Source organism: Eurytemora carolleeae, unplaced genomic scaffold, assembly GCF_000591075.1.
Source record: "Eurytemora carolleeae unplaced genomic scaffold, Eaff_2.0 scaffold1204, whole genome shotgun sequence".
Lineage (NCBI taxonomy): Eukaryota > Metazoa > Arthropoda > Copepoda > Calanoida > Temoridae > Eurytemora > Eurytemora carolleeae.
The window spans coordinates 10,969-37,168 of record NW_019397089.1 but is presented as its reverse complement, the minus strand read 5'-3'; the positions used below and the strand labels follow the sequence as shown (position 1 = coordinate 37,168).

The 26,200-nt window shown below is 31.8% G+C and overlaps 1 protein-coding gene across 1 annotated transcript; it reads left to right on the top strand.

Moving 5' to 3' along the window:
* The first annotated feature begins 754 nt into the window (after positions 1 to 754).
* LOC111711769 (inositol phosphoceramide mannosyltransferase 3) lies at positions 755 to 24,988 on the top strand. Its single transcript, XM_023486205.1, has 14 exons — positions 755 to 850; positions 5,572 to 5,627; positions 6,442 to 6,505; positions 9,763 to 9,828; positions 10,201 to 10,291; positions 12,954 to 13,030; positions 13,564 to 13,645; positions 15,028 to 15,074; positions 15,508 to 15,563; positions 16,223 to 16,263; positions 16,660 to 16,713; positions 23,320 to 23,376; positions 23,459 to 23,542; positions 24,851 to 24,988. The coding sequence occupies exons 1-14, from the start codon at positions 789 to 791 to the stop codon at positions 24,878 to 24,880; spliced, it is 867 nt and encodes a 288-aa protein (XP_023341973.1). The 5' UTR covers positions 755 to 788; the 3' UTR covers positions 24,881 to 24,988.
* The last annotated feature ends 1,212 nt before the right edge of the window (positions 24,989 to 26,200 follow it).

Below are 26,200 nucleotides of genomic sequence, written 5' to 3'. Positions count from 1 at the left end.
CTCAGTATGCATTTTTAACAAGCCATTTATTTCTTTTTGAAAAGTCAGATTTAACAATTATCTTACCTAATTGGGATTTTAGGGAGTTAACCATTAGGGAGTTAATTGCCAAATTGCTGTCAAAGTGCTTGAAACTAAACCAAAGTTCCCTTCTCAAAACTTGGAATCTAATGTGCCACAAATAAATTCCCATACCTAATATACATTAAAACTTGTCAATTCTAGTTATATGGCAATATGGATGATATGGATCTAAGCTTTTTCCTGATTGAACACTAAAAAGCTAATCATTAAAATGCTCATGAAACTTTGAATTTGCTTGGCATGCTTTGATTGAGCACTCTGAAGTTTATAGCCTGTGAATTGTAATGATACAAATTAATGTGTAATGTGAAATGTGTAACATATCAAATAAAATTGGAACATGAACCATGTTTAGAATGCTTTGATTCCAACTCTGTTTGTAAACATGTGTGTTTATTTTAACCAGAAAGCCAAGACACACACCTGTCCTAGCAAGTATCCCGAAAAAAACCAAAGTAAGATCCAATATTGTGTAAGTTTGTGACTTGTAAAATGTTTATTTCAAAATAATGATTGATAATTTGAGATAGAAATAAAATGAGAGTGGTACTGCAAAAAACCACCCCCCCCCCCCATCATCCTTTTTAGGGTTAATGGCCAAGTTGTATACACATTATCTAACAGTTTTGAAAATCTAAGTCATTGGTCAAGTTTACTACTGAAAACCTGTTTATTGCCAAAGCCGTATAAAGTTTTAGAATAAGATGAATCAGATCAAGAAAAAGTGTTCTACTAGACTGGTGGTAGCTGTTGTTGTATCTGTTTGGTAAGATGCAAATTCAGCTTACCCCTAAACATGAACATGAAATTTAGCCATTCTTTTCTCTAACCCTATTCCTGCTGGGGGGGGGGGTCAATTTGACCCCCCCCTTGTAGTTTTTTTACAAAACTCAAAAAGAATTGGTCTGAGGCTGTTGAAATTTTCTGACTTTTCCTACATACCCAAAGCCCTCCCTTCAGGCCTTAAACCGGGCTTTAATACTAACTGCCTGAGTCCTCAGGCACACTGTCTGAATGACTGCTTTTTCCTGTAGCACAAAATCTTTGTTTTGACCCACTTTCACTTGTCAGATTTTAATAAAATTTAGCTTTTTAGAAAGCTAACGAATTGCAATAGTCATGCGAAAAAAATTGCAAATTTTTTGCAAACAACCTCTCAAAGGAAATTTGCACATTTTTAGTTTTTCTTGATTAAAAATCAGGTTATTTAAAATCTTGCAAAAATTTTTGCATATTTGAAATGGCATGGTCAAGGGCTTTTCAAAAATGTATAATTTTTCATTTTTTGGACAAATTTTTTTTTGCAAACATTTTGCGATAAAAAATTCAATTTTTGCAAATTTGCAAATTTTTATGCAGATTCTAAAAGTAGAGCACAAGAGCTTTCCAATGATGTATCATTTGTCATATTTGGACATCAAACATGGGATTTAGAGAGGGGGGGTCAATTTGACCCCCCCCCCCCAGCATATCCTGGTTTTCAAGTACCCCAGCAGAGAGAGGGTTAATATGATCATATTTACAGACACTGGATACAGAAAACAATCTAAAAACAGACTGAAACAATGTCTATTGGATATATCCTATTTTCCCACAAGTGTGAGTTTAGGTTTATTGGGGGGGAGTGTCCTAAGAAAAGGAGGTGAAGAATCTCTTTGTTTATCTTCTTAACTATCTAGCTAATTCATGGATTGTCTTGAACCAGATCTGAAATTTTTTAACATCTCCCCTTTCTATGCAAAAATTGTTTTCTCCCCCTCTTCTCTCCTTTCCTCTCCTTTTCCTCCCTGATGTCTTAGCTGTTTCAGGAATAATATATTTCTTGGCTTGTTAAGTATATATTTAGTTAAAATCAGCCAGATCTAGTTTTTTATGGGGGGGGGGGCAGGGTATATCTAGGGCCCGGGGGATAGGGGGGGAGGTTACAAGCTGTTTCAATTTGCCTATCACTATGTAAGCCTATTAATTACAGTTTTGAATAGATAACAGAAGTTCTAAGGTTATAATTTGGCAGCATGTACTTAGGGTTTCCATTCACAGAACTATTGCACAACTTTTGCAGAAGAAAGAGCAAATTTTCCTAAACTTCATTTTGCATAAAATTGCACTATTCCGCTTTTGCATTATTCTGCAGACCAAATTCTCAGTAAAAGGTTGAACTCTATTTTGCAATCTGATGCATGATGGCACACAGCAAATCAAGATGTTGGAGCCCATTCAAAACATATCGTCACTAAACCTATCACCACAAAACTTATCACCACAAAACATATCAAAACATATCTTATCATCAAAAAACTTATCAAACTACAAAACTTATCTAACAACATAACCTTTTTCTTTGTTCCAAAAATAATTTTAAATTGTTTAAGATCACAATTTTTTTAAAGTCTAAAATATTAAAAAATAAAAAAAATCAAAAAAACTTTGTCCATAACATCGATAATCCCAGATTTTTTGGGGTTTGGGAGGGGGGGGGGTAGAAGAAATAATTGAAAGAGTCACATATGCAGTTAGCAAGCAAGAGGGGAGGGGGCATACCTGAATTATTTCTATATCCTTAACCCCCATCTCTTACCCCTTACCAATCCCCCTCTCCCCTATCCTTCTCCCCTCCCCTGTGCGTAATGCAGGGGAGATTTTTATATCAAATAATAATCTATTTAAAATTAAACATGATTTATTCTAAAATAATAAAAAAATATTTTTTTCTGAATTTAAAACAAATCATGAATACCCCTGCAGTCCTATAAAACCAGCTTGGCTACCTAGTCCCATGCCCCAGCCTATTTACAGTCTACACAACAAGTTTAGTCAGTTACTTTTCAAACAATTTATCATGATTAATTCAACAATTGTTCAGTTCAGAAGTGAAGAAAAAAGCAACATGAGTTATAAAAGTTATATTCTTAGAATTTCATCTATCTATATATACTTTGTGTGTCTGTCTATCTGTCTCTCTGTTTGTCTTTTTGCATCCAATTAACGTCAGAATGGCTAAACTGATGGCCCACAAATTTTGTTCGGGATCTTGACTGACCCCAGGAAGATTTCTTGATGATCAAATTTCAAATAAATTTGCCTCTAACAGCATTTGATATCTAAAAATTATGAAAATCAACAATTTTTTTATAACGTCTGCAAAATCTCATATGGATATAATTGCTCATGTGGTTGCATCCCCCAGCCCCCTAGCCTGTCCTGGATGTGGCACTTGGCCCCCTAGCATGTCCTAGCCACAGTGATTGGACCCCTAGCCTGTCCTAGCCACAGTGTTTGGACCCCTAGCCTGTCCTAGCCACAGTGCTTGGACAAGAAATTGTCATAAACTAATCTAACCCTAAACATATACTAATTTTGTTGAAAATTGTTAAAATTAAAGGGCTGTCCTGGTCACAGCACATGGCCCCCTAGCCTGTCCTTAGCCGCAGCGTTGGGCCCAGAAATTGTCCTAACCCAACCTAACCCTGAAATGATACTAAATAAATATATTTTGTTAAAAATAGATAAAATCTAAATCCAGTACTACATTCAATAGGACAGACCCCTCAAACCCAAACTTTTTTGTGTGTTTTTATTTTACAATTTATACTAAAAGAAAATGTTCACAATTTAAACACACCTGCATCTAGGAAAGTAATTGAACTACCTACTAACAGTAATGCCTAACCTGATGAAAACAGTAAACAACGCTCACTTGAGAAAGAGGGTAAAAAAGTAAGCCCTTTAGGGGAATCAATGCGATTAGGTCCCGAAATTACCGAACAGACCCTACCTGAACACGGATCCGAATCACAATGCAAAGTTTACGAAAAGGTAGTAAATATTATGAAAGGACATGCACCAATAGTATCAGATGAAAACTCTCCAACCCCAAACCATAAAGCTTTTAAGGCACTCTACCAGATTGTTGTTTTCCTAAGCCATCTAGTTTTTGAAGATTTTGGTACAGTTGATCGCATCGTAAACAAGAATCATGAAATTAGAGAATCTAACCAAACAGTGAAATATGCTCAGCATTGTGAGAAATTAAAAAAAGAAATGGAGGAATCTCAACGCACCATCAAAATACTTATCTAAATACTAATACTATTACTTATTCAAATAACATGTTTAGCCAAGGATTTATTCAGATTATTACAAAACCAACTAGAGTGACCCGTAGTTCTGCTACAGTAATTGACCACTTATGGACAAATGCAACCTATGATTGTTATCCAAGTGGCATTTTAACTTCAAGGATTAGTGATCATTTTCCTATTTTCCATATTTTCACTGAAAACAAGGCTAATTTGCATCAAAAAACTATTCATAAATGTGATTTCTCAGCACAAAGTATCAATAATTTCAAAAATGCCCTTAAAGCCTTGTCTTGGAGTGATGTTACAGGAGAAAGTAATGCTTAAAAAAGCTTTGATCTATTCAGTAGTACTTTTAACGATTTATATATATTGTTTTTTTCCAGTTTTAAACTTTAAATTTAACAAGAACTTTCACAAAATTGAACTATGGATCACTCAAGATTTACTAGCTTCTAGGAAAACAAAACTTCAATTTTCTAACAAAATGAATATAAATCCGTCATTTGAGAACAGAATGAATTTTAAAAGGTTAAAAACTTTTATAACTAGTTACTGAGACTAAGCAAAAAAATGTATTTTGAAAATAAACTTACTGACAACCAATCAAATATTAAGAAAACCTGGGAAATAATTTGCGAAGCCACCAAAAAAATGAATGATAAAAGTTCGATCTTGTTAAAATTTAATTTTTTTAGAAAAACTAAATGTATTAAAAAAGTGTCTTCTGTTATTTATTGGCCCTACACATTGATTTAATACCTTATTTATTTATCAGTAAACCCATAAATATGTTTAATTGGTTAAATTGTGTACTTTAAATATCATATGTTGAAAAAGGGTGGTCAAAAAGGACCTGTAACATTTTGACCAAAAAAGTTATGCATTTCATAGTCAGATAGTATATATGAAATCCTTATAAAAAGTATGAACAATATATAAAAAGAAAAACTTTATATGTGGGTAGAATATTTTTTACGAATTTTTATGTTTTCCATGAAATGTCCTAGTTTATTGAATTAAACAACCAAATATAATCTGGTGATACAGCAAATATAATAGGCTAAAACAAAGAAAAATGCTCTTTTGATGAAACATTAGATTTATTGAATCACACTTTTTTATCTACCAACTTAAAATCTATTCTAGCTCCTCTTATTTAAAAGCTAATAATGTAGAGACCTAAAAAATTCGAATTTCTAATATGCAACTAAAACTGGGCAAACAAAAAAAAAGAAGAAAAGGCTTGAGGTCACAAAATTATTTTGCAAAAAAATAAATAGATAACATTAAAATATCTTTTTATGTGATATATAAAGAGCCGAAAAAGAAATAAATTTATTGTCTTAATGTGAAGTAAATTTAATAAGAAGACTGACTAAACTTTAGGCTAATTTCGAAATTTTAGTTTTTACTGTGTTTGGCCATCTTCAAGAAATGAACTTTTTTTGTTCACTCAAAAAGGTAATCAATATGAGTGACACATATGTTTTTGTTCAGAACAATGAACTGTTTAATGCACTCACATGTTTTCAATTATTCAGAAATTTATTTTCATTTACATTAACAGTTAACACCTCATATATAGATTTTATTAATCATTCAGGAACTCAAATGCAGATTTCTTTAAAGCTTTAGTGAAATTGAGTTTTACTTGCCCATGAATTCTGCCAAATTCCATGTAATTCCACACAATTCCATCAAATTCTGCAAAACTGAAATAAATTTTGGTTCAAACCTTTTGTAACTTATTATAATTTTAAATATGAAAAAAAAATTATATGCCTAACCTTCAGTTTGTAAGTTCAGAATGGTTTTAGTAAGTTTGAAATAATACAAACAAATGGTTTGGCTTTCCCCTCATAGTGTTTTAGTGAAGTTAAACATTTAAGTGAATTTCTCAGACATTTAAAAGGGTTAAAGAGACTGAAGCATAATTTAGTAAACATGGAAAGATGACAATGCCCAATTTACAATGGCTCTCATCTGATAATGTGGAAGATATTGTCGTTTTCCTGATGAAACAAGTTAATTCTTCTAATTTTTTCTTCATAGCTTCTTATAAGCAAAAAATAAATGTGCATGTTTTGCTGGGAAACTGCAAATCAAATAAAACAGGTTCAAATAAAAATATAAATCTAATTCACACTTGATCAGATTAAAGTTTCAAGTGTACCATTGTAAATTGGGCATTTTCATCTTTCCATGGAGGGTTACTTAAAAGTACACTTTTAAACCCTTTCAAATTGGTTTTGATTTAATCTTTTGATATTTGCAGATCCCAGAGTAGAATTAACTAACTTATCAATAACTCAGAAAGATCCTAAAACTACAATAGGAGGGTAAGTGAAACATTAAAATAATACAGACTTAATTTCAATAAATACTCATATTACTTGTTTGCTTCACGATATCAAAATATAACACAATTAACACAAGATGATAACTTTATTAATGATATTAAAAACATAATCAAACAGTCTATAGCAATATATAGTGATTAGAGAGAACATCATGATTACGAACCACTCCACAGCACTGTGCTCGTTCAGAGATCATACTCAACTGCCCCTAGCATAGCCACCTGCCCCCATTTTCCAGGTTCAGATCAATGAACCTACCCCTTCCCTAACATGTGATGCTGTTGGTAAATTTGGCTTGGCTTGGTGCTATAAATAGCAAATTAAACTTAAGAATAGGCAAACATAAGATAACAGGGTATTTATTCTCCCCTCACTGATTATATACGCAGTTCGTCCAAAAAAACCATCCTCTTGGCTAGGCTTACATCCTTTCATGATTTTTTTGACAGAATTAGATATTGTTTTTTAAACTGATCTTTTTTTCAGAAAAACAAAACAATTGTATTTGAAAAGGATTGAAAAGCAAAACAAAGCATATATATATTGTTAAGAATCTATATATAATTTCATACATCTTTTAATTACTGTTATAGTTGTAATCATCTAATCCTCATGATGATTGGATCATAATCAACACAAAGAGGATATCTGGAGACCCTTTCTTTGATTTTATGTAACAATCTTTTACAAATTTACTTCAATAAACAACAAGTTGTTCAACGCTTCAATAAGGTAGCTTTCCTCCTCTTTCTAGCAGGCTGAAATTTGATCAAGTTGTGGAGCAGATCCCTGACTTGATCATATGCAAGAACAAGGATTTCATCAGCTGTAGTCTGGGAAGTTTCTGAGAGGTTACCCAGAGGATCTCTAATATCTCCAACATGCCAAGACTTCTCTTTATCTCCCCAAAGAGGAGGCTGGGCTACCTCAGTCTCAGAGTTTGTCCCTCAGTCAGGGTCGTTGTTAACAATTATTAACAAAACGACAAGTTTTTTAATAACGATCATTTTGTTTCCAATTTTTCTTTGTTGTTTTCATAACAAAACAACTGTTTTAAAAAAAATGAAAACATTAAAATCCCTAATAATAGATAAATATATGTAAGCACAATGTTTTCTATGTTTAATGGGAATTTTTGGTACAAAAAGGATTAAGGTAAATTCTGTTTTCGTTTAATGGTTTGTTTGTAGGCATGTTTTCAATGTATCAATTTTGAAATGGTGAACATTTTGTCAGAATATGAGACCATTTTGTTATAATATGAGAATATTTTGTTAGAATAGAGAACATTTTGTTAGAATAGGAGAATATTTTGTTAGAATATGAGAATATTTTGTTTTTGCAAAATTTGAATACATATCTGATGTTCAGTTAAACTTGTTAGAAATGTCTGTAACATCATATCCGCATATTCTAACTAAATATTCATTATTCTGAAATGTTTTAACACATTTAACCCTATAAGGGCTGGGTGGGTCTGAATATATGCATTGACTTAAATAGACTAGAAAAAGCTTAAAGAATAGGTATGAAATGCATGTTCATAGCCCAATTTTTCAAGGCCAGCTCATTGAACAAATCAGATTAATACTCTTAATAGTTTTGGGTGGGAGGGTTAAAAAAATGCCAAAAAAAGCTCCAAAAAATGTAAAAAATATTTCTTTTTGTATAAAACAAATATCAAAGTGTGACACTTGTTTCTACATCCATTTTTCAAGAGTAAATAAAGAAAATGTGATTTGCAGCATCTGGTGCAAAACTATACTTTTTTTGTCCAACTCTCCTAATTAGTGTTTTTTCAATATTTTTTTGATTTGTTAGTTTTTTGGGTACTTCAATTGTCCAAAAAAAATCCGTAAACCTTTTTTTCTCTCAAAATCGATGTTCAGAAAAACAAAAAATTGTAAGTAAATTGTTTCTATCCAAATCTAAAATTTTCAAAAGATTGAAGCACAAAACCTCAAAAACTTTGCAAAATTGTAATTAGAAAGTTGTAATTTTCAGTTCTGGTATAATTTTTACAGAAAAATTGTTTTTCAATGGTTCTTAAGGTTTCAACTGAACAGCATAAATACTTAACCCTATCCCCGCTGGGGTACTTGAAAACCAGGATACGCTGGGGGGGGGTCAATTTGAAAAAAATTTGCAAATTTGCAAAAATTGAATTTTTTATCGCAAAATCCAGTTTTATAGTAAAAATGTTTGCAAAAAAAAAATGTCCAAAAAATGACAAATTATACATTTTTGAAAAGCCCTTGACCATGCCATTTCAAATATGCAAAATTTTAAATAACCTGATTTTTAATCAAGAAAAACTAAAAATGTGCAAATTTCCTTTGACAGGTTTTTTGCAAAAAATTTGCAATTTTTTTTTCGCAAAACTTGTGCAATCCATTTTCTTATGTCATAGGCTTTCCAAAAAGCTAAATTTTATCAAAATCTGACAAGTGAAAGTGGGTCAAAACAAAGATTTAGTTTGCTACAGGCAAAAGCAGTCATTCAGGCAGTGTGCCTGAGGACTCAGGCAGTTAGTATTAAAGCCCGGTTTTAGGCCTAAAGGGAGGGCTTTGGGTATGTAAGAAAAGTCAGAAAATTTCAACAGCCTCAGACCAATAATTTTTGAGTTATGTAAAAAAAACTACAGGGGGGGGTCAAATTGACCCCCCCCCCCCAGCGGGAATAGGGTTAAGAATATAATAAGAAGAAAGGAACTATAGAATTTAAATAACTTTTCCTTAAAAATTAGGCCATTACTAGAAATTGTGAATGTTCTTATTACAATTTTACATTTTTGAAAATAAAACCGCAAATAACTTTTTTTCCCAACTGTTACACAGATAAAGCAAAATATGAATTAGAATCCTTAGCAAAATGACAAATTTTCTGTGATTCTTTGATTCAATCTTTAACAAATTTTAGATTTTGAGAGAGAAAAAGATTTGCGTATTTTTTTTTGGGCCATTGGAGTACCAAAAAAACTTACAGGAGAGTTGCAAAAAGAAGTACAATTTTGCACCAGGTGCCGCAAAAGCACTTTTTTTTACTCACCCTGTAGTTTTTAGATCTGTAGCTTTAACCATAAAAAAGGGCTTAAGTTCTTACCTTTGAAATTAATAGCTACCTAAGATTTTTCTTTTTTAACTGTTGGAACTAACTGTACCAAAATGGCTACAAAAAGATGGAATGTGCCCAGCCCTATTTAATATTACAAAAAAAGTTTGAGTTATTAATTATAGGAGAAACACACAGGCTATAACAGTGGATCTACCTATAGAACCAGAAACATCTTACACAGTTCCAAAGTAAAATCTTTTTTTTTAAAAGTCCGTTAACTGTAACACAAAATATTTTATTAAAAAGTTTGTTATATTTTAAAATTTCATTTAATTTCACAAAAATATTAAAGGGATATTAAGCACAATTTCAATTGACTCCCAATGTAAAGATGGCAATGTTCAATTTGCAATAGTACTCTTGAAATCCAGTCAAAGCTATAGGTTTGAAGGGTACTGTTAAGGCTAAGACAAATCACTCTTCAAATGGAGGGTCACTTGAAATAACGCTTACAGTCTCTCAAGGGAGATTTATAAAAAAGTAATTAAAAATATTTGAATTGAAAATATAATTAATACACCAATTTTTAGAATTTTTGTTTAAATTTTATTAATATTTAGAAAACTGCATTTCATTTGGATGGGTAAACATATTCCAGAGAAGTATCAGAAAAATATTCTTACTTTTGTCAAAGTTAATCCAGATTATCAGGTGAAATTTAGTATGTAATGTGATGAAGGAAAATTATTAACCCCCAGATATATTGTTGTTTTAATGTTCTGTCTTAGTTCAGAAGTTTGTCCACTATTTCATTGAAAATTATTAAAATAGGATATTACAACATGCCTCTTTGACAAAATCAAGGGTTTGGTGTGCTACTGGCACCCTTAAATCTTTTCTTTGTGGCTGTTAGAAGCTATTCATATTTTGAAATCAACCCAAAACCGCTGTGCTTTCTTGTGCTTTTGCTGTAAAATATGTGATTTTCTTCCAAAATCGCTCTCTGTAACAAAGATGACATCTAAATATATTGCTGTGAACTGATCAATAGGAATATGACTCAAAATTGGCGGAAATGGAGCTAAGGAAATGCATCTCAAGATAGCGGAAACTTCGGTTAGAGCCGGATGTATGTTTCCTAAGTAAGCTTCTCAAGGGATGAAAAGTCCAGAGGCGAATAATGGAGCTAAGGAAATCCAACTTGAGATAGCAGAAACTTCGGTCAGAGCAGGGTATATGTTTCCTAAGTAAGCTTCTCAAGGGATGACAAGTCCAAAGGCGAATAATGGAGCTAAGGAAATCCAACTTGAGATAGCGGAAACTTCGGTCAGAGCAGGGTATATGTTTCCTAAGTAAGCTTCTCAAGGGATGACAAATCCAAAGGCGAATAGGCTGGATCAAACAACTCCCATACTCAATACATAGATGAGAACTTCTTGATGATAAAAGTATATTTCAGTAACAAAGTTTCCTACAAAATACAATTTGTTATTGGCGTACATGCATATAAATAATGATTGTTAATAAATATTAAAATAGTTGGGTGTAATTGAATACATGAATATTGTTGTAAACGAACAATTGGTTAAAGAAATATGTATCATTGAGAATTGAACAAAGGCTTAAAGGTCCTGTTGTAAATCAGCAATAAAGTTTTAAAGGTACTGTTGTGAATCGGCAAATAAAGGTTTAAATGTATTGTTGTGAATTAAACATAAGGAACTTACGATCTGAAATAGTATGACACGGGAATAGTTGTTTGAATTGAAGTCTAAAGCAATTTAATCTTTCTGAAATAAATAATTATTTGGTTAAAGTAATTTCACTGTTTATTCGTAAATGATTCACTGAAATTATGTTTAAATTGGTTCTTTTAATGCACTTTGCGTTTTATTAGCTCCATGAGGCTTTTGTTTATATTTATGCGGGACCTTGGAAAATGTTTGGTTTGGAAAGTGGACGGAGGGTTCAACGGAGGTACAACTTGTCAGAGACAACCTTACAACAGAGTAAATTATGGGGTATGGTTCACAATTGCGGGTTTACAGGATCCATTCAAGGATAAATATCTGAAATTCGCACCATGAAACACAAGACAAATGCATTTATATAGGAGTATTGTGACAAAAACCAGTCATCCCCCATACCCCCTAAAATATCCCGATGTCAGTTGACTCCCAGTTCCGTGGTGATGTCCCAGTTGACTCCCAGTTCCATGGTGATCTCCCAGATGACTCCCAGTTCTGTGGTGATGTCCCAAGCGATGCCCACTTCCGTGATCCAAGAGACTCCCACTTAAGTTGTAAGGTCCCGAGAGAGTACTACCACTTCCGTTGTGAGAACCCAGGAGACTAGCATTTTTGCCATGAGGTCCCAAGATACTCCAACTTCCCTGGTGAAGTCCCAGGAAACTCCCCAGTCTATACTAATGTCCCAGAAAAAATCTGTATCCAATTCCAAGAGGACTCGTCAGTCATCCGCGTAAAGGGAAAGGGAGCAGAGAAACAAACAACATAAAAAAATTGAAGATTTAAACGCATTTTTGGCCGCGGAGTGCAGAAGATTTTTAACACTCAAATAGAATTATTCCGCATCATTATAGATATATAGCTATTGTAATGATGAATGTAACAAAACCTAACTATAAATTAGTATGTATGCAAACGATAAGCTTTACTAAAATGAATATTTAGATATTAAAAAATACCTTTTGTAAAAAAAAATTAAAATTTATGCATAGGGTAAAGGTGTTAAAAAGTCTGGTCTGTGTAAAATTTTTTGTTAAAATAGGCTGGAACATTTTTATGATTAAAGATAAAACTATATTTTTGAAAAGCCCTTGAAAATGGATGTAGAAACATTTGCCACACTTTGATATTTGTTTAAAATAAAAAAAATATTTTTTTCATTTTTCTGACATTTTTTTGGCATTATTTTCAACCCTACCTAGCACCCAAATTATTAAAGTCAAATTTTTTTTCAATGAGCTGGCCTTAAAAATTTGAGCTATGATCATGCATTTCAACCATATACCTATTCTTTGGTCTTTTTCAAAGGGAGGGGGGGGGGATGTGGGACGACCCCCCCCCCACCAGACTTAATTTTTGACAGTCATGTTGAATTTGAATTGTGGAGGTATGACATTCTTAGAAGTCTAATTTTATTTGATTTGTCTGATCAAGTATTAATTGGAAATCAATGTTATTATTTTCAATTAAGGTTTCTAGAAATGTGACAATGTGACAACCTAGAAAACAACAGTATATTCCACATTAATGGTCAGATGATAGTTTCAAGGGTACAGTAATGAATCTGGAAATTGGGGATTACGCAAACTGTCTTTTTAATTTCTAGAAAGATCCACTATATTTAGGTTCATCTCTGGACACAAATAATAACAAATGATTTGAGAAAAAATTTGACGGGAGTCAATTTAGAAGACATAGACAGGTATTTGATCCACACCTGATAATAGTAGATAAATAGTTAATTTAAAAAATGAATAAAATACATCTAAAGAAGGAAGATGAGAAGGACTAAGCGTGTTTTTCAGGGGTATTTAATTATTAGAATTACATTTCTATTTGATACTTTTACCTAAGTAGTCATTTCTTTTTTCTATTAATTCATTTTTTCACTCCCAATAATCTGTAATTTTCCCCAAGTCAATTTAAAAAAAAAAAAATTTCTTAATGAATTATTGAAAAGCAAGAAGAACCAATTTCATGTCACTAAATTAGTGATTTAATAAGTGTCTAGTAAAACTAATTGCTTTGAAACAACGTCATGTAAACTTAGGCCATTGTTTTCTAATAATCACATAGATGATGAAATTAAATTGGTCAAAAAGTTATTAGTCATAACCTCTAAAAAACAGAAAGGATGACATCATTGTCAAACTTTTCATTTAAACTGTCGCTAATGATTTTGTATTGAAAGTCTTTTATCTTTTTTATTATTATTTTTTCATATCCAATATTTAGAGAGATAAAAGATTATAGCGTGAAGGATTTGCTTAACCAGGAGGAAAATATAGGCGGTAAATCTGATATTCTTCGATATGAGGTAAATTTTTAATGTTATTTCCATTTATTTTGTCCAATATTAGCTTGCCCATATAAGATAAGATTTATGTCACTTTCATCCAACTTTTAAAGGCCTACTCCTTTAACTAAATGTTTTAATTGGTTAAGGCGTCACATAGATCCAAACAGCTATGGGATTGTGCCTAAATTTTTAAAGACTAAATGGACTTATCAGTGTCACAAGGCCTAGCTTATTAACTTAACTAGATATATATATTTTAAAACCAATATTAGCTTGTGACTAGCTTTTCGTTTAAAGAAGGTTTTGGTAAAATAAGGATAGATTTTTCAAGAGTGTGCACAATTTAAATCATGCTTGTGCTGGTGAGTTTAAGAATCAAATATTATAATTTAAGGCAAATATTAAGATGTGACCAATGTTTTTAAATCCATTTTAAAGGCTTTTCAAATTTAAACGTTTTGAATTGTAGCATGAAGTGTTAAAATATGTCGGATTAGTTTTGATGTTTCTGAAACACCTACAGGGCCTTAAGACCCTTTCTACAAAAACAAAAACAATGTTACAACATTTTCTCAACCATGAGAACTATTGCAGTCAATTTTCCTGGAAATCAAGAGGGTACATATTTTCCAAACAATGGTCCTGGTCAACTAGAGTTCTGGAACAATCAATAATTCACAGAATATCCTTCTAATCCTCTTTCTGACCCATAAGACAATAATAATATGAATCTATATATTTTGATCCTGAAAATACACATGATTAAAAATGATTTGTAGAGTATGAATATAATGTTTGGGGTAATTAGTTTTATTATTGTGAAAAATGAGCTTACTATTTCTGGGTAATTCGGAAAAATCAGGTTATTGAACAGTGCTAAAACAACATTTTCATCTTCTGAAATAAAATGACAATTGGTTGCAAAAATAAATAAATCACAAGTTTTAATGGTTTTTAACTAAATTTGAAGCAAGAGCAATGCACATGTAGTTGTTTACATATTTGTCTGAGTTGAAAATGTTTGGTTTGGCTGCCGGAAAAAATCTTGGTCAAAGATGACCTTGCAACAGAGTAAATTAATTGTTTAGGGTTAACAAATCCTTATTTAAACTTGCTTAAACTGCTTCCGAATACCATATTCATCATAGAAGCTTCAACATCAAAGCATTTTATAAGAATTAGTCTTTTAAACAATAATAGTTCTACAATGGTATGTTAAATACCTTCATTGACGTCAATTTTTGCCTTTTTAAGGTTTTTCAAACATTTTTTACATTATCAATAAAAAATATAGAAAATAAAAAATATAAATGTGTGATCATCGAAGCATTGAAAATATATCTTAGACTAAGGCAAATTTTTTTTTACATTTCAAGCTAATGTTTTCTGTACTAATCCAGATAGTGTACAGAAATGGAGGTGTATATTTTGATACTGATTCAATTAGGTATTTTTTTTTGTTTTAAATCCTAATTTTATCTAAAATTAACAAAATAATATTGGCTGAATTTTAAAATAGTTTTTTAATACAAAATCTTATTTTCTGGGGCACATGTAACTGTTCCTAGTCTGTATTGTATGACAAGCTAAGTTTCAAAACTATACCTTAAAATCATTTTATTAAAGATGAAGGTTTTTTAAAGGGTACAATTGTGAATTAGAAATACAACTTTAAAGGGAGTGAGAACAAAGACTGAACCCTAAGGGAAGCAGGATTTGATTTTTACTAATTTTACTGCTATAATGAAAAGACTCAATGCACAAAAATGTAGAGCTTTTTTAAATTCACTAAATTATGGATTTCTAACCACTGTTCAAAATTCAATGGAATGATATACTGATAATTCAGATGTTAGGATTCATTAATTCTGGATTTTTAGTTTAAAACCTTTCTTCAGTCTGCTGACATACAGTTTCGTTTCACAAAATTATGATGGTGAGACTTTTATTTTATTATTATCTACCTTTTTTAAATAAATATTAGAGTTTTAGGTTGTCATTAAAGTCTCAACCTTATTGTATGTAACCCTGTACTAAAAAAATTTGTTTAACATACACTTTTCTTAATCCTGCAGACATTTCAATTTTTTACATTTCAAAATTCAAGTATGTTAAGATTAACTGATTTCAATTGATATAGTTCCCAAATTTTTTATAAATCACTTTTGATTAGCCAAATTTTTTATAACTCTCATTTGCAAAAATTTTTAATTTTCATCAGAAATGCTTTATTTGTTACTGAAAATATTTCAAGATTTTCGTGAAATTCAAATAAAATTTGTTTAACAAAATCAAAAAAGTTTGACAAACATATTTTATCTATCAGAGAAACCTTGAGAACAATATTAAACTTGTTTCGGGTTAAAGAGTCTTCATTATGAATAAAACATTCAATATGATGTTTCCTTAATTCTATTTGATGTAGAATTTGTGAAAATTAGTGTTATCAGTCTTTTGAAATTTCAGCGAATTTTGAAACCACATTTAATAATGATAAGTACCCTCTAAATTTATTTGCAGATTTACCAATAATAATCACAGTTTCCAGGAAAATTTTCTTTTTTGAAAGATATTCATTTTATTTTTTGTTAACAGGGTGGAATAATATTCAGAATTCTGTATTTGGATTTCCAAAGGTGACCATAATATTTTTTCTAGAGACAAATAGTTTTGCAAATTTGAGCGATAACAAGTTCTTGTATTTCTTATCATTTTAAAAAAATCAACATTTTTTGAGTGAAACCATGATATTAGTAGCATGCAGTTTAAACTTACACCAGCAGACTTTAAATAATAGCAAAATCCAGAACATTTTTGTCCAAAGGGGTTTTTACAAATTACTTCTGGAAAGTAATTATTAATATGTCTTTTAAATAAAACAGCATGCAAAAAATTTACTAAAACTGCAAGTGTGTCTGTCATACTTCATCATTAAAAGAATTAAACCTTTGAACTTTTATTCAAAATAATTAAAAATGTTTTTAAAATTTTACTCTGAATTCTATTCTTTAATTTTTGGCTGTTTATTTCAGGGATCCAAGTTTCTAGAGTTTGTGATGAAAGCTTTACGGTGGAATATAAAAAAGGAGAATGTTCATTATTTTTTACTTTTTCTATTCTCCAAAGCCCTGTATTTGTTAGAAACAACTGCAAGCCAATATAATTATTAAATTCTCCAAACTGGTTCAAATATTTGCTTGGCTTGTAAGTTGTTGTATTCTCTTACTACTAAAAATGTGCAGTAAATTGGCGAACTTAAATTAGCAAACTTTGATAAGATCACACTTCTACTTGTATTAGATCAATTATCTTTGCAACCTGACAACTTTGCAGATCGGGTTATTTCCATCACTCGGACCTAACCCTCATGCAATGTTTTTATCTTTGCAACCTGGCAATATTATACTTCAGGCTATCTCTATCATGCAGAGTAAACCTTTATATAATTATTTGCTCATGCAATAATTAACACCCAAAGTAATAAACATATTTTCTACAATTTCAATACATTTATTTACATAATCATAAATGCATACATCATATTAGATAAAGATAAACTGATGACATAATTGCCAGCCTTGATCCCTTTAACTTATAAGGTTTCCTAGCTTGACTATTGAGCACCTTCTCAGTAAATCTACCAAGTAAGTGCATGACTGATATAGCTTTCAGTCCGTCAATCAGTTCTATATCTCTTTTATTTCAGGTTTGCTGGCTGAACCGCTCATGTATGATTCTGAGCAGGTCTACCACCTGTTTGAACAGCCTGCTACTGATCTCATCTATACTCGGATCAGGGTGCAGTATGTATTCAAGTTCCCAAGCTCTACCTGTGTCCCATACTTCAATACGAGGGACTACAGGGGGCTGTTGGGAGCATGTGCCCCCAGGACTGGGTGCAGGAAGTCTATCACCTCCTTACGGAGTTCCTCAACTTCCTTATCAAGTTCCTCCATCTCCTCACCCTCATCACTATCCTCTATAACATCCTCAGTTACACCTTCATCCTCCGAGGCTGGGACAGTGACAATAGGAGTGTCCCCACTGATAAGAGGAGTGAGGTCCGCTGGATCAACCTCATCTTCATCCAGCTCAACTTCTTCAATGTAGGCGGGGTTTGGCACAATCATAGAAACCCGGTTCATCTTCTCCTGGTGTAGCTCGTCCAGAAAGGTTCCCTCTGTATACTATTTGTTCGCTGTAAGTAGCACAGGACCCAGAGCGGTAGTGTGCAGGAAACTTGTGTCTAATGCTACGGCTTGGGTTGTACTGATCCCTGGTATCCAGTTGTATTCAAGGGACTGTTCACTCTGATCAAGAACAATCAGAAGTACAACAAAGTTTCATAGAAGTTTAAACTGTGCACACATCATCCAGACAGAACAAACACTAGGCCGAGAGAATATCAGAAATATATGTCGACAACATTTACACATTGATTTTCTTTATTATTCCTGCGAGGTGGGGTAAGCATTACAGTTAAACTATGCGAGGTGGGGAAACCATTTTTATTAAGAGCCACTTTTAAGAAAATAAAAATAATTGATTCAGAGAATATAAATAAATAACAAATATTTTAGAACAAAATTTAGTTATAGTTTATAAATTATAACAATTTAAATGCCCTTAGATTTTTGAACTGAAGAGTTCCTATATTTTATATATTAGATAATATGAAAACAAAAAAGGCCAAATATACACATTAAGTAGTTTTTGTTGTACTGAAGATTTTTAATATCACAATTTCCTTACCAATCATAATGGAAACATTAAATAAATTATAGATTTTGTTGATTCTAATAAATAAAAAATAATAATTTTATCTTACTGTTTGTATCTAATAGCTGTCAATACGGTTGAACCGATTGGACCCAACTTTTGTGTGGGACCTCACATGGCCCTAGGGAAGGTTTATGAATGAACAAAATTAAAAAATTTGCCTCCATCAAAATTCGATATTTTCATTAAATTTTTTCAAATTTTGAAAATCCACAAAAATTTTTGTTTAAATCCGCGAACTTTTTTTGTTTTGTTTTACAATGTACACAAAGAGAACATGTTCACAATTAAAATAGAAGATTGGCGCGAAGCGCCCTAAAAGCCTATTATATATATTAGTCACAAAGAATAACAAGAAACTAATTGCATGTTAAATGTACTTATAGTACAACTATACTGATGGTAAAAGTAAACAAAACAGAATTTTGTAAACATTTACGTTATAAAATGACACAAATTTGTATTGCAAGGGGTACTAATGTATCTTAATTTACAAATATGTATCCTCTTGGCTTCACTGGACTTATAGAATGTCGTCTTCTAAATATATTCGAGCCTGGTGTTTGTCCAGTCTAGATTATGTGTGCAAGACTAAAATTTCACAGTAAATTAGAGGTACTGATTTAAAGTCCTGTGAGGTAACTTTAGACACCATTTTAACCCATTCAATGTAGATTGTCCACATTTGCTATTTTATACTTTTTTGTTGGGCTAAATATTTCAAATGTTTATGTAATCAAAGTCTACTATTGCTATATTTCGAAATAATTCTGTTTCTTTTGACTATTTTTTTGTTCATTAAAACTGTTTCATTAGATTTATTTTCAAATTTATTTAAACTATTTTTTGTTCATTTAAACAAATTCATTTGAACTTTTTTTGTTCATTTTAGAACTATATTTTTGCTTATCTGAACTACTTTGATCTTAATTTGAACAATTTTTAAAAGGCTAGCTGGTGGGTCATAATCTATGTAAAATGGCCTGGAAGGGGGACGCATCACGCCCCCTCCCCCTCTAGGAAAAGGTCACAGAGTATATATATTGCTTAAAATGCATGTTTAAAGCCCAATTTTTCAAGGCCAGGAATTTGAAAAACAATAGACCGATAACATAAATAGTTAGGGTACTAAAAAATGCCATAACAAATTTTATTTTTGTTTTAAATTAATATCAAGATGTGACACATATTTAGGGTTGTTAATCGTTTTTGAAAACGATCATTAAACAATGGTTTTTTGTTTCGTTTTCAATTGTTTTCAAAATTGAACATTTCGTTTTGGGAAGAAAAAAACGATCGATTTTAAAAATGACGCACTCATTTTGAACTTTTAGAAAACGAAAAACGTTCGCTTTAGAAGACAATTTGTGGCCGGTATTTATACAATTGTTTTTTTAAACGATTACTTTTGAAAAAATAATCCTTTTTGAAAAATTATTTCTATTGAAAATTATGTTAACAATTGTTAACGAAGGGTTATTGTTAACCATTGTTGACAAAGGGTTGTCATTAATGATCGTTAACAACGAACTTTATAAAAGCGATTGTTTTTGGAAAAATAATAGTTTTTGAAAAAAGAATTACATGCAACTTTATTGAATGTTGTCTTACATAAAGTTAAAAATTTGTGGGGGAGCTAAAACTTCTTGATATTAAGTTAATAGCTACTCAATGATAAGTACAGATGCCCTGCAGGTCTGTTTCCTCTCTTCATTAACAACCGTTGACAAAGGGTCGTTGTTAACAATTGTTAAGGAAGAGTAGTCATTAAGGATCGTTAAGAAAGGGTCATCGTTAAAGATTGTTAAGGAAGGGTTGTCGTTAACGATCGCTAATAAAGGGTCGTCATTAATGATTGTTAACAAAGGGTTGTTGTTAAGAATCGTTAAAAAAGGGTCGTTGTTAACGATCATTAACAAAACAACAATTTTTACAAAAACGATCATTTTGAAAAATGATCGTAATTAATAACTATTGCTTTTCAAATGACCATTTATGAATAACCAACTTTTTGAAAAAAATGTTTATTAAAACTTAAAATTTCACGCTGAGCCTGGTTAGGGGGTGCTATGGAAACGCCTCAACACGGAAACGTCTCAACGCGGAAATGCCTCAAAAACCGGTTTTGAGGAATTTCCGTTTTTTTTTGGGAAATCCCTCAAAACTGGAAAATGTTGAGGGATTTCCGAATATTTTTGAGGCGTTTCCTAATATTTAAAGTTGAGGTGTTTCCTCTTTTTTTTTGAGGCGTTTCCGTTTTTTTTTTAGGCGTTTCCGTTTTTTGAAAAAACTTTTAAAACTTTATTTTGTTGAGGCGTTTCCTCTTTTTTTTGAGGCGTTTCCGCTTTTTTTTGAGGCGTTTCCGTTTTTTGAAAAAAGTTTTAAAACTTTATTTTGTTGAGGCGTTTCCTCTTTTTTTTGAGGCGTCCTCAAAATAAAGAGGAAACCCCTCAAAAACTGGGTTTTGAGGGATTTCCGTTTTTCTTGCAGAAATTGCGGAAACGTCTCAAAAAAACCGGTTTTTGAGGGGTTTCCGCTTTTTTTTGAGGCATTTCCGTGTTGAGACGTTTCCGTGTTGAGGCGTTTCCATAGCACCGGTTAGGGTGGGGCTCATTTGATCTACATTGTGATAATAGTTCAAATGAATATAAACCTAGTTTTAACAAGCAAGAAAGTAAGTTTGAACTATTGTTCATTTTAACTTCTCACATGGCACCACATGAAGTAGTTAAAAAAAAAATTTTTGCCCCCCTTAATATTTATGGTGGGGGGGGGAGGGGGCAAGAAAAATGCTAATTATACTTAACCATGAAAAAATTAACCTTACCAACAGGATATTTTGGGGGAAATATTTGAAGTTTGGGACAAACATGATGGATGGGCAAACTTGTATGGAAAAAATCTTTTATCTTAACTTAAAAAATAAACAAAAACAATAGTTTTTCAAACGTTTTTAAAAATGATTAACAACCCTGCATGTACTTTATATCTGTCAAGGCATTTTACTAAAGTCCTTCAAAAAAGAAAGCACTGAGAGATATTTTACCAAAAATTGATCCATTGTCCAACTTTGATTTTATGAGATTGTGAAGTATTCTGAGATTAACAAGATTAAATCCATATCTAGGAGATTGATATAATCTGGGAACAGTCCCTCAATACATATTTAGATTGAGAGGTGCCGACTCCCCCCTGGCCTGATGATGCTACTGGAGACAGGATACCCGTGCTTCTCGGATCCCTCCACCTCAACAGTACTACGGAGATCTTCAGAAGGTTAACACATCAAGAGGTTCCCTGTAGCGTACTACCAGATAAACCCTGATGCCGCCATCTTCTACCCGATCTACAACTCCATCAACCCTCCCATCGCCATCCATCCACGCTACTTTGAGGAGCTGACTGAGGACCCTGCAGCCTGATACACTAGTACCCCTGCCCCTGCCTGCATAACCTTGATATTGATCTGTCTACTGGTCCTGCTGTACGATATATGGATGGATGCGGTTTACAGCAACTCATACCCAAGTACGGGGGATGTGAGTCCCTGTGAGGAGACCAACCTCAGCTCTGAAGACAAATACTTCTTTCTCCTGGACTATGAGTCTCCATCTAATCCACTTCAGAGTATAGACTCTGTGTGTGATATCACGGATGTAATGCTCCTGGATTGGAGAATCCTGAGCAATGCTATCAGACAGAGGGATACACTCCGAGCTGATCTGCTCCAGCATGTTGAGGGAGTTCTGGATACATTGGCTAAAGATCTCTCTCTCCTCTATCAGACAAGGAATCATCTCATCTCATCAGTGGGGTCCCAGGATTTCAACCCAGAGATCAGGCATCCTCAGCTCTTTAGGCAAAACCTGTAATAATTATGTGATTAGTATTACTGTATACTTGTATTTACTCATGTTCTATTTAATATGAGGGTTATAATCTCACCTTGTTACTTAATTGACCATGGGCTTATTTACGTCTGAAAGATAAAGTAAGGTTTATCTTTGACTGATCAGATCACAACAATTGAGAGGAGGTTCAACATCGAAGTATATGTAGGAAACAATTAGAACTGTCAACATTGTTCAACATTTTGTATGGAGGAGTAAGATGTTTCTTGGGCCCCTTACAGGGGGGCCTTACCTCCATGGCCCCCCCTAGAACGCCTTTGTTACTAATACATTCAAAGACAAACATCGACAGTTAGTCTCAGGTGAAATCTATATATAAATTTGGCTTGTCTGTTTGTCTGTTTGTTTGTATCCAATAAACATCAAAACGGCTAAACTGATCAAGCCCAAATTTTTTGTGGGACATCACGCGACCACAGGGAAGGTTTATGAATGATGAACATTTTTAAAAAATGTGTTTTAAAGATTTTTAATTTTGTAAAAAAATTTAGATTTTTGAAAATCCGCAAATTTTTTTTTTTTACATCCGCAAAAATTTGTTCTTCTTTGTTTTAAAATGTAAACAAAAAGAACATGTTCACAATTTAAATAGAAGATGTGCGCAAAGCACCTTATTAAAAGCCTAGAAAGAAGGGCACAAATTGCCTTGAATTTCTAGTATCTATAAAATACAGCACAACAAATTATATAGACTCACTTTTTCCATGACCTTTAGTTAAACATGGTCTGAATTAATGTGACCATCAGTTGAAAATTAATTAATAATATTTCATGATTTATCTAAACTAAAACCATTAATTAGAATAACCAAGCAAAATTCTGTAAGTGATCTGAATATCAATTTTATTAAATCTAAACAATGCTAAGGTAATTAATTAATCAAGTCTAATAAAGTGTCACTCCTATTTAATTTTATTTTAAAACAATAATCACACCAACTTCTAACTTCTGTTGACAGATGTACATGAATCTTCCCTATTTTATGATCATTCTTTTGTACAGAATAACCCAAACAGTGTACCCTGGCGTACAGGTCCAGCTTTCTTCTCTGGGGCTTTTGTAAGAATTTAGTTTGCATAAAAATTTAAACATGTTATTTTTTCCAATCATTTACAGTAGACAAACTAGCAATTTTTTTTAGGTCAAATATAATGATACAAATATTCATATGATTCATCAGAAGTATCTGGCTTTGCCTAAATCAAACACCTCAATATCATATCAGGCAAACCAAATTTTTTTTTTCAGTTACACTGCATGCTTATGCACTATTGTTCACACTAAAAATTTAGTAAGACATGAAAATTAGCTTGAAAATTAACCTATTATGAGAAATATGCCAGTGTACAGTGAGAACCAGAAAACTATTAAATAGGAAAACAACATTATAGCAAGAAAAGTGTCTATGATGTTGTTAAAAAGTTAATAGTTCTACTTGTAACTTACAGAATCCCTTTTTTTGTATTGGAAATGAGTCTGTTTAGCCTACACAATTGATGAGACTGGGAAAAAATGATCATCATTGGTAGAGATGAAATGAAAAAATGAAAATGAAATAAACTGAACACACCCATCTCTAATTATTAGACTATTATCAGATACCCCATTTCATTTGATAACTCCATGACCATGACCAGAGACCTCAAGACTTTTATCAGAGACCACTGTGTTTTCATTGGAGACCCTAGATTTGTATTGGGAAACCCAAGATTTTCAATAAAGTCACCACAATTTTTAAATGGAAATTNGCAAAACTTCATTGGGTCTCCATTGAAAAGTTTGGGATCTCTGATAAAAATCTTGGGTCTTCCATGAAAATCTGGGTAGAGTTTCCATATTTAGGATTTGCAGCAAAAATTGGGGGTTTTAAACAAAAAGATAGTGGTCTCTCATGAAAATCTGAGGTCTTAGATGAAAAGCTTTGGTGGGCTCCAGTGAGAAGTGTAAGATCTCCAATAAAAATCCTTGGGAGAATCTGATAAAAAGATACAGGTCTCTGATGAGATGGTCATGTTGGTCTCTGATGAAAGGGTTTTTAGAAAGTACTCTAATAATGATGATTTTTTCCCCGCTCACAATTGATGTGTCTCATGTTCATTGGACTAATGAATGTGGTAAATTCAAACTTTAAAATGTTCTGGTTCTCATTGTACACTGAACAATTGCTTTCATTTAATTGGGCTGTTTTTAATCATATCTTAACAGTTTTCTTTATTTTGGTACAGTTTGTTTGGTCTTAGTCTATAGTTATTTTGAGCATTTGATTTTTATCAGATTATTGGTTTAATCTTATTTTCAATTCCCCTCCTGATCTATTTTTTTAAAAGAAAACCTAAATTCAAAAAAAAATATTCAAATTATTGAAACCCCACATTCAGCATCAACAATCGATGCATTAAAGTCTTAATGAAAGGGCGTTCCAAATTTTATTGAATATAGACAAACAGAAACCCAGAGAGATAAGCAAAGTATATATATTATTACTGTATTAATTCAAAACTTTTTTTGCTTTGTTTTGTTTATTTGTGTTCAGACCTATGATGCTACATGGATTGATCATTGACGCTGTTCAACATCATCAGTCATTAGTGTTTAATTTTGCTGCATTTTACATCCTTTTTTTAAAATGTATCATGTTTAATAAATTATAAATAAATTAGTTGAGAAATAAGACTGTTACAAGGATAAATATTGGATCTATTAAAAGGTCTTTAAATAATGTTTTACATTATGACAAAGTTTTTAGTGATATCTTAGAACATCTGTACTTTCAATGTATAGTCAGGGACAAACTAAATGAACCCTTCAATCGCTGAAGATACAAAAGTCTCACTGTGTGCAAAATGCGTCCATTTGGAAATCATTTAGTTTTTAAACTTAAACAATATTTTTTCAAAATGATAGCTTTTCAAACCAGAATTTTTTTAAAACAATCATTTTTAAATTTTCAAAATGAAAAATAGTTTGGCAAAGTCTTTAAATGAATTTTAAACTTAAAATAAATAACGATTTATTTGAGTTTTTAATTTCACAATGAAAGCCAGAATACTGAAATAAATTAGTGTTAATTCAAAATTAAAATCTGAAAATATTTGTTTTTCATTTCAAACAAGATACTTAAAAATTTGATTTCCATTTTCAAAATAAAAAGAAAAAAATCATTCAAAGAAAAACTGAAAAAATAGTTTTTCGTTTCAGTCCATTACTTTGAATACCAATTCCAGAGGTAATATTTTTTTATGACATCTGGAGGATTTATTTCCATATTTGTTTTCATTGTACCATTCTGAATGTCTCAAATGTCTAGAACTGTGTATGCATGACATCATTTATATTTTGCTTTATTTAAAGGTTGAAAAAGAATTGAGTCTTTGCCACAAACTCAAATATTTTAATCCTTATATGTTTTCAACCTGCTGCAAAGTGATATTTTAAATGTAGATCTTTGATCTAAAAACAATTCATAGTTTGAAATAAATAAGGAATGCAACATTAGGTTGCAAAAAGATAAAAAACCAGAGTTTGTGACAAAGATCCCTTGAAAGGTATATTTTATATATATAGTGTAACTTTAAAAGACTGAAATTATGAAATTGTCAGGGGGGGAACTATAAATTAAAGGTTGCAGACCTAGTTTAATCTCGGAACATAAGTTATAAAGAATTTTTGGTTGCCATTGAAGTTTTAAGCTTAACCCTGTTTCTTTTGTTAGAGTCAAAAGTATACAGAATTTTACAAAAAGAAATATAACAACAATAACAAACTAAATCTGTCAGTGGTCCATTTTCAAAATCATGGAAAATCATCTGATTAAGACATTCCAATTAAAACTTTTAAACTGCTGTGTTTTTGATTATCATGTTTATCAATATATGTTTATCAA

Coding starts and splice junctions, on each gene's coding strand:
- LOC111711769 (XM_023486205.1), top strand. CDS start 789: ATGAATCAGATCAAGAAAAAGTGTTCTACTAGACTGGTGGTAGCTGTT. Junction 851..5,571: donor GCTGTTGTTGTATCTGTTTG/GTAAGATGCAAA, acceptor TCGAAATTTTAG/TTTTTACTGTGTTTGGCCAT. Junction 13,646..15,027: donor CTGATATTCTTCGATATGAG/GTAAATTTTTAA, acceptor GTACTAATCCAG/ATAGTGTACAGAAATGGAGG.